Consider the following 15,267-nt stretch of genomic DNA (forward strand, 5'->3'; position numbering starts at 1 on the left):
CCCACAACCTTTTTTAGATAGTATCAAGGGTTTGTGTAATAAACATGAACTAAATCTGGAGAAAATAATTCAAAGTAAAAAAAAAATAAAAATTATTGGCTTAAAAAATTTAGTTCCTGAAACGGATCTTCAAACTCTAAAATGTGCAGTTGAATGCTGGAACTCAAAAGAACAAAGAACAATCTTCAAGGATATTCTTGAAAAAAATATTCCTAGATGATAATAATAAAATAATAATAATTCAAGGATTTTTATAATTATCATGTATAAAACTCTAATTTACCTTGTATACTTGTATAGTGGGTGTTTAATAAATATATAAATATAAAAAATAAAAATAAAACACATAAGAAGAAAAAAATAAAAAATAAATTAAAAGAAAAAATACAAAAAAATCTGAAAACAAATACTGTAAACTATAATATATATGTCAGGAATTAAGGAGATGCATTTTAGTTTGTTGTTTAAACGATGAAATGCTTTTTAGGTCTTTAACATTTTTATTTTGGAAACGATTCCATATTGATGGACCTCGGTTTGTAATTAGAAAACTTGACTGCTGTGATTTAATTTTTCCTAGTTGATAGTCGTTCCTGGTATTTGAACGCAGATTATATTTTTCAGAAAATGATATCAGGAAGTTATCTGAAAAAACGCTTGGTAGAAGATTGTTTTTATATTTATACATAAAAATTAATATCTGTAAAGTGTTAAGTTTCTCAATATCTAGAACCATCATGCTTTTCATCACTGGGGCCGGGTTTACTAACCTATTTAAATAATTAATTGCTTTGCATGCATGGTTTTGCAGACTTTGCAATTTTAGCAATTTGGTTTTATGGGTGCTGGCCCATACAATATTTGCGTACAAAAGCTGACTATGTACAAGACTAAAGTAAAGCATATTGCGTGATTTACTATCGAGAAAAAAATCTTGATTTATACAAAACACCTATTACAGAGGACACCTTTATTTCAAGAAGACCAATATGGTTTCTCCATGACAAATTTTCATCAAAAAGTACTCCCAAAAATTTTGTGCATTTGTCACGTTTAATTTGATTTTTATTAATAAACAGTTTAGGCAGCTTTAACGGAAGATTAATTGATTGATTTTTTTTATGAAATAGAGTAAAGCTAGTTTTTTTACAATTTAGGGATAATTTATTTGCTATGAACCAGAGGTTGAAATTTTCGAGTTCAATATTCATAGTTTCAAACAAAGTCTTTGCATCAGGATGAATAAAAATTAATTTGTATCGTCAGCATACATAATAGTAAATATTTTTTGGGAAGCTTTATGCATATCGTTAAGATATATTAAAAACAATAATGGACCTAGGATTGAACCCTGAGGAACTCCACACGTAATATCAAGGGCTCCTGACTTTTCTAGTAGTACAAATTGCTTTCTGTTAGACAAGTAGCTCTGAATCCACTTAAATGTTCAGCCTATTATGCCGTAATATTTTAGCTTGGAAAGTAAAATACTGTGATCAACTGTATCAAAGGCCTCGGAAAGATCAATAAAAACTTCTAATACCAGTTCATCACAATCAAACGACTTATACATTTTGTCAGCAAGTTTAATGATAGCATGTTCAGTAGAGCAATTGCTTTGAAATCCAAACTGATTTTTGTATAATAAATTGTTTAATGTAAAGTACTTATTAACTCTATTATAAATTACTCTCTCGTATACTTTTGAAAAAACTGGGAGTAGAGAAATAGGTCGGTAGTTAGAAATATTATTGCAATCACCTTTTTTGAGAATGGGATTAATTTTGGCTAATTTAAGTTTGTCAAGGAATATACTATTTTCAAATGAAGATGATATTAAATAAAATAATGGTTTACAAATGCTGTCCATAACATAAATAGCTACATTACTGGAAATACCATCATATCCACATGACTTGTTGCGTTTAAGTTCAATAATTGCTTTATTAAATTCAAGTTTAGTTATTTTTTCATTATTTATACTAGTGTTGGGTTTTTCTCCCAAAAAATTATTAAATGTTGTATTTGGTTGCGCAATGATAGAAGCAAGAGAGGGGCCTACATTAACAAAATATTTGTTAAATTCTTGACATATATTTGTTTCACTTGTTATAATGTTTTTATCGGAAATTAATTTTTGTGGTAAGCAAGTATGCTTCTTTTTTTCTCTTCCTGTTAGTTGGTTTATAACAGCCCAAGTCCTTTTTATATCGAATTTATGCTTATCAAGCTGATTAGAAAAATATCTTATTTTTGCTTCTTTTATATTATGTTGAAAAAACTTTTTATAATTTTTGTAGATTTTTTCATCATCCTTATTTTTTGATTTTAAAAATTTTACGTAAAGTTTTTGTTTTCTTTTTGATGCTTTAATTAAAGTTATTGTCATCCATGGATTCTTATATCCTTTGTTTTTTATTTCTGTAGTTATTTTTGGGCATATATTATCAAAGATATTCTGAAATGTACTTGAGAAATTATCAAAAGCAATATTAGGATCTGTTGATGAATAAACGTTGTCCCATCGTTCTATTTGGAGTTTTTTTTTTTAATTATTTAGGTTTTTTATAGAAAGATTTCTGTAAGTCACAAAGATTTTTTATTGTCAATATTAGATAGTACTTCGCGTGCTATATGGAAAATCGGAAAATGATCAGAAAAGTCTGCAATAAAAAGGCCTGATTCAAATTAAGTATTTAGGGAACTGTTTGTTAAAATATTGTCAATCACAGAAGATGATTGGTTAGTAATGCGGGTGGGTTAATTATGCTAGATTATTATCACTAATTATCACTACTCATGATATTTGGACACACGAAATTTTTTCTAAAAAATATTGAGGTTTTAAAAAAGTAGCAAAAGTGCCCACATTACCCAGACTAGTGATTCTTCCCGGGAAGAATTTTATTCCAATTTCCCGGAACCCCGGGAAATTTTTTCCGGGATACCGGAATTTTTGTACACATATATTTAGAGATGGTCGGACTTAGGCCAAATTGTGTCCGATGTGCGACCGAGTCAAAAAAATTTTACAAGATGATTGATCGGTTTGAATTGAAAAATTTTCAACGGTGTTTGTGATCGAAATGTTCGGTTCTGATCGAAGAATGTTTTGTCCGATGTCCGCCATTGTCCGACTTTTTTATGGCCGCCATGTTCGGCGTCCGACCGGGCCGGCATTTTTGGGCCAAATCGATTAAAATTGATTGACTTTTCCAAAAGTGTTCGACTGTTCGGTTGTACGACTTGTTCAGCATTATTATCTCTCTTGAATTTATTCCATTTTAATCCAAATTATTCACCACAGCTTTAAACTATTTCAAGACTTTGGCTAATGTTTCGCAGTGGAAACTATTAAAGTTCCACCACTTATTTGGAACATATCAGGCCGTTGTAGTTCTGAGGGAAGAGAAGAGATATTTTACATAAGTGCTAGAGAGTGCAAGGTAAATTACCATATTCGGACAAGTTTCCAGTATTGAGAAGTGAATTTCAGAGGGGAATAGGATTCAGTGTCCAGTTCTGTGTACAGTAAGTGTCCTTTAAGTGTTCTGTACGTTGTTTTGATTATTGTGTTTTGACGTTTCTGGGGTGATTATTTAGTTGACGTTTACCGGAAAATAAATGCGTTACAATTAATAGTTAATTGTTATAGTGGAAATATTCATTTTTTCTGGAGATTCTAAGTTATGATTACTGTATATTTTAGTTTATAGTTGATATCGTTTAAACCTTTGTTTTATCCTAGTTTAAGTTTTTTTATTAAAAATCACGATGTATGCGAAACTATGCTACGGTTGTACTCTTGTTGCTTGCGAACAGATATCTGAAGAGCATGAAACGTGCGCACATATAAACGTTAAATATTTTGTTTATTTCGATTCTATTGTTATCTTGTTGTAAACTTTTAATGGTCTATTGTTCTATATACGCATCATAGCTTTGTATGTGACCACAGAAAAGTTGAGTAATTCTCCAGGTGTGTTTTTCATGCTTTTTTTCATGGGAATTATTTTTTGTTTGTGATTTTATTTTCGATTATTCACCACAGCTTTAAATTATTTCAAGACTTTTAAAAGTTTCATTCTCCTTGGACTACAGGATAGGGTACTTACGCCAATTACTGGCCAAATTTTTACAAGAAACACCAGTTACAGAAAAATACTTAAGTATATGTTACATACCATATATAAAATTTTAGAAAATTAAAAGCTCTGACATTTTAAGTAAAAACTATTGTGATTATAAATAACATAAAATTATATATAACCCAGATATTAAAGGTAAACAATTTTACCAAATACTGGCCATCTTAACCATTTATTGGCCGTTGGCTGTATTTGATTGAATAGAGTATTGTAATTGATTTATTATCATAAAATTAAAAAAAAATAAAAAGCACATTATAAAATCAAGATAACTTGTTCAATTAAATTATTTATACACTCATTAAGATGAATTAACATGAACAAAAATACCTAAAATAAATTTTTTATAAAATATCATCTTTTTTCACCTTCTTATAAAATATCATCTTTTTTCACCTTGGTCAATTTCTTCAAGTTTGATATACGATCTAGCTTTTTTTTTGCAAAATTTTCTTTTTTTTTTCAAAATCTTTTGTTTTTCAACTTTTCTATTTTCAATAGCTACCTTTGAAGCTCTATCATCAAGCTTTGCATTATAAACCTCCTCTGAGATCAGAACAAAAAACTTTAAATTAGAGTTTTTTGAGTGTTTGTTTGTTTAATTTGTGGAAAAGGATATGTAAGAACATCTGAATCTTTGTCTGATGGACAAGATGAATTAGCAAATGGAAATGGAAGATCTGTTAATGTTTTGCAAAAAAATTTTTTTATCTTTTGAATCTAATGTTGATTCAATTAATTTTACTTCTTGAAGACATATATCAGTATTAATATTCAAACCCAGAGTATTGTCTCGAACAGAAAAATCAATAAATTCATTGTCTTGTACCGGTTTGATTCTTGCATAGCTGTGTTTTGTAACAATAATTGAATATTGCACAGCATTGTCTTGAATTAAAAAATCAATAAACTCATTTTCTTCTTCTGGTTTGGTAGAAGACAGCGAGTTAATCGCAAAGCTGTTTTCTGATAGATCAGACAATAATGGAAGGTTGTTTATTGTTGAAATGTTGCATACATTTTGACATGGGACACCATCTGAAATTTTACTATATAAAATGATTGCGATATATGCCTCTTTAGGAATAGCATCTGGATTAATGGGATAAACTCCACAAGCTCTAAATCCTCAGCGTATATTTGTGTCAGTCATAGCATATTTCCATGCTTTTGAAAACAAACCACAAAAATTAGAATGCGAAACTACTACACCTGGGTAGTCATTCATCATTGTTTGGCATTCCTCAGAATAGGCAGTTTTCAGTGACTTAAAAACTGTTCTGTTACAAGGCTGCAACCAGTTGCTGGTGTGAGCTGGAAGCTCTACAATTTCAATTTGGTTTACGATAGCCAGCTCAATCATTTCAACAAAATTGTGTAAGTCATGTCCATCTAGGATTAAAATCTGTGCTCTTGCTGAGCCAATATTTGGAAGAAATGCTTTCTCAAACCATAACTCCGCAATACCTTGTTTTGTCCAGCCCTTTTCAGACACACTCCATGTTGCTCCTCTTGGAGCATTTTCGGTATCAAAACCATGAAAAGTTCGTACAGTTTTTCCTTTCCATATTATATAAGGTGGTATGACTTGACCAGCTGCATTTATGCAACATATAACAGTAATTGTTTCCTTGTTGCCACTTGTTCGACTCTGAATATATTTTGAGCCTTTCCTGGAAACAACACGTCTAGGTTTATGCTCTAGTTGCATCCCGGTTTCATATATGTTTCAGACACATTCTGGTTTGTCCTGTAAATTCTTACTTTGTATCAGAACTTCTAAAGAAGTAAAATGTTTGGAAACCTTTATCCTATCCATACACATGTGTCGTATAGAAGCTGTAGCTTCTGGACAACGAAGACTAACACAACTGTGTCTCTTTTTAAGTAGTTGCCACCACTTTTCACTAGGTCGACCATTTTTAAAACTTATGTTATGTTTTTTAGCAAGCTTAGCAGCATAAGTGATAAATGTTTTTTTCCCAAAACCGATTCCTATTTGGACATGATTGCCAGTATATTCAATTAGTTTTTCTTCAAGGTCACCTAGCATTGGCTTTTTCTCTGGTTTCGCTCCTATTTTGGACTTTCCAGAGATTATGGTTTGCAGAGTCGATTGCGGAACTTTATATGATACACTTGCTTTCCGTTGAGACATGCCTGATGCAACTGCATGTACTGCTAGTTTCATGTTATTCTCAGTCCATAGCATGCGTTTTTTTATTATTCTTGTTGAAATAACTGGTTTCATGGTTTTATATAATATTATTATCTATTAAAAATAAAAAAATAAAAACATACATTCATAAAATACATTTAGGAAAATCATATATTTACTTTAATGGTGTATTTTTATTGAACCAATATTATCAGAACATAATTAACTATAATTATAATTAACTAAAACTTTCTGAGTTCATTCTACTTTTAAAGTAACTTTAAAATTAGAAAATTTAAAATGATTTTAAATTAGTAACTTTAAAATGATTTTAAAACTAACTTTAAAATGATTGAGCATTTTACTTTTAAAGTAACTTTAAAAGTAGAATTAAATGTGGATTTTGCTAATAACTTAACTTTTCTCACACATGTATAGTAACTAAGTGTGAGAAAATCCTATATAAAAATATGAAACTAAAAAATTTTATACCTGATACCATTTATTGACCATGGCCAGTAAATGGATTAATTAACCGGCCAGTAAATGGTTTATTAGAAAAGGATTAATCTAATTCAGTTAAAACATTATATGTGAAACATCAACTAAATACTTTTGTTTCAAAGTGTACATAAGATATTTATCTTTTTTTTCTTTCCTGAATGGACTGGCACAAATACTTGCAACGCACAAAAAAAAGACTCTAAAGTATGAATTTAAGAAAAAAAAGCGTAAATTTGTTACATTTTTTATAATGTTTTTAACATTTAGTTTTAGTGACTAAAACCTTCTAGAACTATCCTGAAATTGCGATATTTACAAAGTTTTAATGAAGTCATTGAGTTTAAATAATAATATAGGACAAATTGTGTCATAGTTTTTTATGAGAAAAGCTTTTAAAAGTGGCCAGTAAATGGTTAATGGCCATTAATTGGTGTATTTACACTATTGGTGAATATTAGTTACACATTTACGAGAACTTATTACACGAAAATACAAAATGGCGCATGTTATAAAAGATATCTATGAGACTTCAGATGAAGTCATTGAACTTAATGCAATTTTAAATAAACAAATTTCCAGTGGTTCTGTTCTTTTGAAAGCGAAAACTACTGGTGTAGGCAAGTCAGAAGTTTGGATGAATTTTTCTTTGCTCTTCAAATTACATGCCACCAAACCTGTCGAAAATATTGCAGTTTGTAACATTTGTAAAAAAGCTGTTCACCAAAAGCTAAGTAGCACTACTACTTTGATCAGACATTTAAAAACACATGCCCCAACAGCTCAAGATCCTTCACAGTCTATTTTGCCAGTAATAAAAAAGGAAAATTCTACCTTCAAAACATCTCCCAGTGGGCATTTGACGTCCTAGGACGTCCAAAGACGAACAAATCTGGTCCGGATTTCCGAGACCTAATTAGACGTCCTTGGAGGTCCAAATAAGTCGAACTTCGTCTTAATTTTTAATTTGGACGTCTACGGACGTCGAAGTATTAACACGCTTGCACGAACTATTAACCGCCATTGCAATTGTGTTTTTGAGTATAATTATATACGCTGTTATATAACAGCTAATTGCAACATTGCTTGTTACAGTTGCTTACTCTGACTTCCTACATTACACATTACTTACAGTTGATCATTCTGTCTTACTGCAAAATTAAATAATGGAACGCAAAACGTATACGTAAAGATTTCAAAGAGATTCAAGTGAAAAATATCAAAGGTACAAGTAAATTTTGAGTAAAACAAAGCTGAATTTATTAGCATTTATTATAAATATTAGTTGAAAAACTACATAAGTAAATAGTATAAAAAGTTTTCTAACTAACATTTATTTCAGCTTTTATAGTCTATAGTTATAACTTTATATTAGTATAATATATAGTATATTTCTAGTAGTATTTCTAGATTAAAATATCTACAGATATATTATTCTATTAGACTAAAATATCTATACTAAAACTATATAATAGAGTTTTCGTATAAATATTTTAATCTAATAGACTAAAATACCTTAAGATTATCTACATGTTTTAAAGACAGCTTCCATGTTTTTATCCTTTTTCGAAACTTTGCAGTACTTATTAAAAATATATATTAGTATTTTCTGGTAATCTTAATTCTAGGAGTCCTAGAGGTAAAATTCAAAAGATATATCTAATTTAAATGATGTATATTTAATTCTAAATGTGTTTTAAATTTCAACTAATTTCAGCTTCATCTTTTCTTAAATTTTCATTTCAACTGTATAATAATAAATTAATATTACATATATGAAAAAGTTTTTAATAATAATAATATTAGTTACAAATTGAGTAAAATAAATTTACCACCTTATCTCTATTTAAATCAGTTTTATTATGTGTATATTTTACACAAGTTTATTATTTGCAAAGTGTTTTTTTAGGAAGCCTATAACTAACTGGCATAATAACCATAGTCATGTGTATGTAATTTCACAATGTATTGATTCCCCAGCAAATGATTCAAATTTTAGTGAAAACTTAGCTTTAAAAACTTTTAATTATGGTTGTTTGTTGCAATCAGAAAGTGAGAATGAATCAGATTGTGATCATCAGCCCAAAATAAATAGTGTTTCGCAAAGTTTTGAGAGTTTCATTTATCCTTCAGATACTGAATTTTGTGAGTTAACGGATGATAGTCAATCATTATTAAAAGACATTCGTATTTGGGTATTAAAACATCAAACTACACGAGAATATATTAATGACTTATTAACAATTTTAAGAAATCATGGGCACCAACTTCTAAAAGATTTAAGAACAGTTTTAGGAACATTGAACAAAGTTGATACAAACGAAATAAATGAAGGTGAATTTAAATTGGCATAAAGGAAGGCATTAAAAAAATTTTAAAGCGCAGTGCATATAACTGTGATGAAATTAAGCTACTCTTTAATGTAGATGGTCTCCTAATTTTTAAATCATTGAGATACCAATTATGGCCCATTACATCCCAATTTTATGGTTATAAAAAGAACTAACTATGGGTTACGTTCGGGTCAGTATGCTCAACTAGATAATGAAAATAGATCTCATCAGCATATGGTGACTCCATTGTATGAAATTCAACAACTAGATCTTGATATATATATATATATATATATATATATATATATATATATATATATATATATATATATATATATATATATATATATATAATATTAAAATATTTTAAATGAGAAAATACAACTTTATAATGGAACTTGAAGTTTCATGCCATTCGGCAATCATCAGCCATATTATTCAAATATAAAATAAAAACCGTTATAAAAAACACAAATTTAGCGTTGCAACGGCATCTGACGTCAAGTGTACGTGATCCGATATTTGCTAATCTAGCCGTGTTTAAAAACCCAAGCGGTCCAAAAATGGAAAAAATTAAGAAGCATTTTACTCAAATATTTAAACAATACAACCTCTGTATTTCCATTCAATCTGATATGAAAGTTGTTAACTACCTTGATGCTACATTTGATCTTAATAACTGCACTTTTCAACCTTACCATAAACCTAATAGTACGCTAAATTATATCCATGCTAGTTCCATCCACCAAGCATTTTAAAACAATTACCAACCTCAATTGAACATAGATTATCTTCCAATTCTTCAAACGAAAAAATTTTCCAAAAGTCTGCTCCTATTTATAAAGACACATTAGAAAAGTCTGGATTTCCCACCAATCTCCAATATCATTCAAATCTAAATCCTTCTATTACTAATAAACGAAAAAGAAATATAATATGGTTTAATCCCCCTTTCAGTAAAAATGTGGTAACAAAATTTTCTTAAACTTAATTGATTTACATTTTCCATTACATCATAAGCTCCACAAAATCGATCTATTATTAATTCACACAACCAACAAATTTTGCGCAACAAACTCACCACTAATGATATAAATTGCAACTGCATTAGGAAAACTGCATGCTCGTTAAATAACGAATGTCTATCAAAAAACGTTGTATATAAAGCCACTTTATCATCACCTAATCCCAGTCTTACGGAAAAATATTACATCGGTATCAGTGAAAACGCTTTCAAGCTCAGATTTGCAAACCACCTTAAATCATTTAATGCAACCAGATATAGAAATGATACAGAACTTTCCAAAGAGATCTGGAAACACAAAGACGCAGGTAACATGCCTATAATTAAGTGGAACATAATTAAAAGATGCCAATCTTATAATCCATCTACAAAAAGGTGTAACCTTTGCATCAGTGAAAAATATTTTATTATGAATTTTGATAGTGGTTTACTACTTAATAAAAAAAGTGAATTGGTTTTTGCTTGTAGACATAGGAAAAAAATTTTACTTTCTAACTTTGATACCGGCGATTAGCTAATATCGGATCACGTACACTTGACGTCAGATGCCGTTGCAACGCTAAATTTGTGTTTTTTATAACGGCTTTTATTTTATATTTAAGAGCCATTGTCTGAGAAATGTAGGCAAAATAAGCAAATTTTGGAAGTGATGTCTTCAAATTGTACTCATTTTTAGATATTTTGTAAAATACAATGAAAATGGGCCACTGGAAATTTTTTTTTCAAAAATTTTTATTAATTACGGAGATATTGGGTCCCAAAATTTGGCCCGTTTTGAGAGAGTTTTGCGCATGGAGTGCAATTGCTACTTTGAGGAGTAGTTTTAGCAACATGAATATGACAGAAACATTTTTTTTAAATTTTTTTACTAATCTGGGTAGGTTTCTACAGTAAAAGTAAAAATTCAACATGATTACATTTTCAGTTGTCTAGAAATCGTGGTCCGAAACCACAACATTTGAAATTTTACCCTAACTTTGAGTTCTAATATCTCTTAAGGCCAATACTTGCACGTAGTTTTTTTAGATGTTTTTGAAAGACACTAAGACATACATTGATTTTTTGAAACAAAAACCATGTGCATGCAAGGACCTGGGAAGGAGTAACCTGCCAAAAATCACTTTTTGCGTTCAACGCGCTTTGATAGATTACCCATAACAACTGTGGCCTTAGGTCCACCATAAACAGTATAAGTTATTTATTTTCCTTAAATATGCATCTTCCAATATATGAAAAAAAATCCATGTGCTCTGGTGATAAAAAGCCTACAGAAGTCCTAGAAGTAGCCTTATTTTGCCAATTTTTAACTAAAAAAATACCCTAGCAACGGTATAGATATACTTAGCAACGGTAACTTTACAGCCATATCAATTAGTGCTGCTATTAAAAATTTTAATATAATACTTTTTTATAAAGGAACTGTACAAGAGAACTTGAAAAAAATACATATAGCACTTAAAATAAAAACAAATAAAAACTATATATAAATAAATACAATGTTCTATCTAATATAATATATTATATCAGGTGGAACATTGTATATATATATATATATATATATATATATATATATATATATATATATATATATATATATATATATATATATATATATATATATATATATATATGTATGTATATTTGTGTTTATTTTATATATTAAACAGAACATTTTATTTATTTCATTTGTAGATAGAACGAGATAATACTGCGGGGACGAAATGACTGCCGACTTAGTATGACATTTTTGTTAATGACTACTTGGTACATACCATGGTTTACTTGAATTACATAACATAATTTTTTTTCAACAGTTTTCAGTAGAAGAATTAAAATTTGTTAGTAAAAACTGCATTATTTTAATATTAGTCAATAAATAATTATCAATAAACAAAATATGTTAAAGAGCAAGAATAAAGTCAGTCCTTATGAGAAATGCATATATTTTAATAAAGAGAAGACTTCTTGTGGTCCCTTTAAGCGTTGGAACAAAGATGGAATCTTTCAAGTTAATGAATTAACTGCTGACATAACTAATCATTTACATGCTTTAAAGGTATGAATAATATTAGAGTATTATTTGCTTTTTTATTAAAAGAAACAGGATTTCTTTCTCCATATGTAGCAAATCTAACGTTACTGTTTTATAGCTTCTACCGACAAACCAGTGGAATGAAAAAACCTTGATTGAAAGCCGACTACAAGCTTATCTTTCACGCTATGATTCATTATGTGCGTACCATCGTTTTTCTTTTGGTAATGGCTGGAAGCAGCCAAACAGTTGTCAACACCCAAGACATGAATTTCAAATCGGTAAAAAAGGACCAAAAATTAGATCCATCCCTTTGAACACCCTTGCTGCTTATAATGAAAAGAATTTATCACTTCCTGTTGGAGCCGTATTTTGCTTCAGCCACCTAAAAAGTATTTCTACAGGTAACAATATTGACATGTTAGAACCAGCTCCAACACCAATAAAGTCTTGCTTTCCTGCTGATGACATGTATGTTCCAGATATAACAATCATTTCAGATGAAACTATCGAAGAACCAAAAAAAGCAGCTAGCTCTTTGTGTGAAGCATTTAGAGCAAGTCCACTGTCCTTTCAGATAAAGCAAAAGCGAATTAACCCCAGGAACCAAACAGAAAGTTAAGAAGAAATTTAAAAAAATTTAAAATGCAGCTTGAGAAGATATTTGCTGAAGCAATTGCACCAGGTCAATCAGAGGTACTAATTTCTCAAGTGTTACACAATGAGGATGAAGATGGTTCAACACAATTGGTTCCAGAAGACCTTGTTGTACCAGTTAAGATGTTTCAAGAAAGCGATTCTGTAGGACAAATTTTTTTGCTTTCAGTTATTAACCATAAAAAGTACACTAAAGAAGCATTAATGAAAATCTTTAATTGCAAAAAACATCAAATTGAAAAAGCACGCAAGTTGCAAAAACAAAACAGAGAATTTTCCATACCAAAAAAGGAAAATGTAAACATATGCCGAATGCCACAGGAAAAAATAGAACATTTTTTAGAATTTATGTTTTGTCGAGGTTTGCTGCAAAATGTAGCTTATGGTGTAAATAAAATAAAGTTTGACAATGGAGAGGAAAAAAAAGTGGCTAATGCCATTTTAATGATGAAGTTTAGCCATACAATCACATTTTATAAAGAAGTTTGCCAAGAAACTAATTATCTCCCTATGTCAGATACTTCTTTATGGAGAATTCTTCGTGGAATAAAACCTTCTCAAAGGAAAGCTTTGGCTGGTCTTGATGATGTCACGGCAGCTGGCATGGATGGGTTTCAAACTTTGATTGCTATTTTTGAAAAGTGGAAGTATAAAAATATTACTAAGTTCCTTGAAAAGGGTAAAAAATATTTGAAGAGTAATTATCCTTTCAAGTGTAGTGAAAGTTTCACTTTGCATAGTCACTCTACTTCTTTTGCTCTTTCAGATATAGATCCAGACTTGAATCAACCCTTTATAGCTGCTGAAAATGAACAATGTTTTGACGTTGCAAACCTCATTTCAGCAATCAACCAGGTTCGTGAGTTAGTTATAGAAAGTAAAGATGAAGATCTTCTATATGATTTAAATGTGGCTACTGAAGATGTTGAAGCCTATATGAAGCATCAAATACGTGATGCACAACAAAATATGGCCAAAATAATGGCTTTTGAACAACTTGATGAGGAAACTGGTTTTTGGCTGAAAGATTTTTGTCAGAAAATTTTGCCAGCTAAATTCCGTGAAAGCCAATAAGATTATTTCGGAAAGAAAGGAATGACTCTACATGTTGATGTCTTCTTCTTCCATGAAAATGGTCAAATGAAAAAAAAAGTTTATTTCACTGCTGTCTATAGATGTCAGCAAAGCCTTGTTGATGTACTCTGTTTAGCTGCTGTTATTTTAACCAAAGTTCGAAATGATTTTCCTTGTTTAAAAAACCTTTATGCTAAGTCAGATAATGCATCATCTTATCATGGCAACTTCTACTTAAAAGCTCTTTACAAAGTTTGCAAAGCAAAACAATTCTTTCTTAAAAGGTATGATTACAATGATCCGTCACGTGGAAAACTTCAATGTGACAGAGAGTCAGCAGGAGCGAAATGTGTCATAAGGAGTTTTATTGATGCTGGAAACAATATGTTGACTGCAGAAGATATTTATGAGGCTCTTCATTATGGCAATGGAATTCAAAATGCTGATGTCGCTGTAATTACAATAGACTCCAAAGCTTCTACTTTATCAGGAACAAATCTGATTCCCAGCATTAATACCTATCATTCTTTTCAGTTTTTCTCTGATCACATGATAATGTGGAGACACTTCCGAATTGGAAAAGGTAAAAAATGGAACTATACTAATGTGACATTCCATTCTTCAGTTCAAATTGTTAAGCCCTATAGTTCAACTTGCAAAAGTTATACTGCGCCATCAGTTTCCAAAAAATAACGTGTTGATAGAATTGTTAACACTCTTAAGTTTTGTACACAAATTGGTTGTGCTGAATCATTTTATGATACTGAATTATTAGCAGAGCATATACTTTCAGAAAACCACACTTCTCAATCTGTGGCAAAATCTATGGTAGACAGAGCAAGACTTTCCTATGTCAACAAAATGAACCTAAATTCGAACCTTAATTCTTCTGATCACCTGCTATTATCCCATTCTATCATTAAACAAGGGATTGAAAACTTCACAAGCATCACTGGATGGGCATTACCAAAAAGAAAAGTATTTAGATATTCTTCAAAGCAAAAAACATTGCCAATGCAGATGTTTATGGTTGGAGAAGAATGTGGGAAGAAAATGAATCCAGAGCAAGTTCACCAACAGCTCAGGACAATGTTAAAGCCATGTGAAAATGTGACAACTCAACAAATTCGATCATTATTCTGTAGGCAAGTAAATTAACTTGTATATTTACAAATACCCAAAGTATGTATGCTCAAAAAATGTGACTTTTTTCTTTTCTTGGGACTTGAGATAAATATTTAGCAATTTCCTTTATCCTTCGAGTGTAATTTTTTAGATGGAGTAAGCAAAAAAGAACAGGAAGGTTGGCAACCACTTTTTGTGAAGAGGTTAACTTAACT

At 30.1% G+C, this 15,267-nt stretch overlaps 1 protein-coding gene across 1 annotated transcript; it reads left to right on the forward strand.

Moving 5' to 3' along the window:
• The first annotated feature begins 11,854 nt into the window (after positions 1-11,854).
• On the forward strand, positions 11,855-14,905 carry LOC136091546 (uncharacterized). Its single transcript, XM_065819222.1, has 2 exons — positions 11,855-12,220; positions 12,315-14,905. Exon 2 carries the CDS (start codon positions 12,842-12,844, stop codon positions 13,925-13,927), a length of 1,086 nt encoding a protein of 361 aa, XP_065675294.1. The 5' UTR covers positions 11,855-12,220; positions 12,315-12,841; the 3' UTR covers positions 13,928-14,905.
• Positions 14,906-15,267: the final 362 nt, after the last annotated feature.

Source organism: Hydra vulgaris, chromosome 15, assembly GCF_038396675.1.
Source record: "Hydra vulgaris chromosome 15, alternate assembly HydraT2T_AEP".
Taxonomy (NCBI): domain Eukaryota; kingdom Metazoa; phylum Cnidaria; class Hydrozoa; order Anthoathecata; family Hydridae; genus Hydra; species Hydra vulgaris.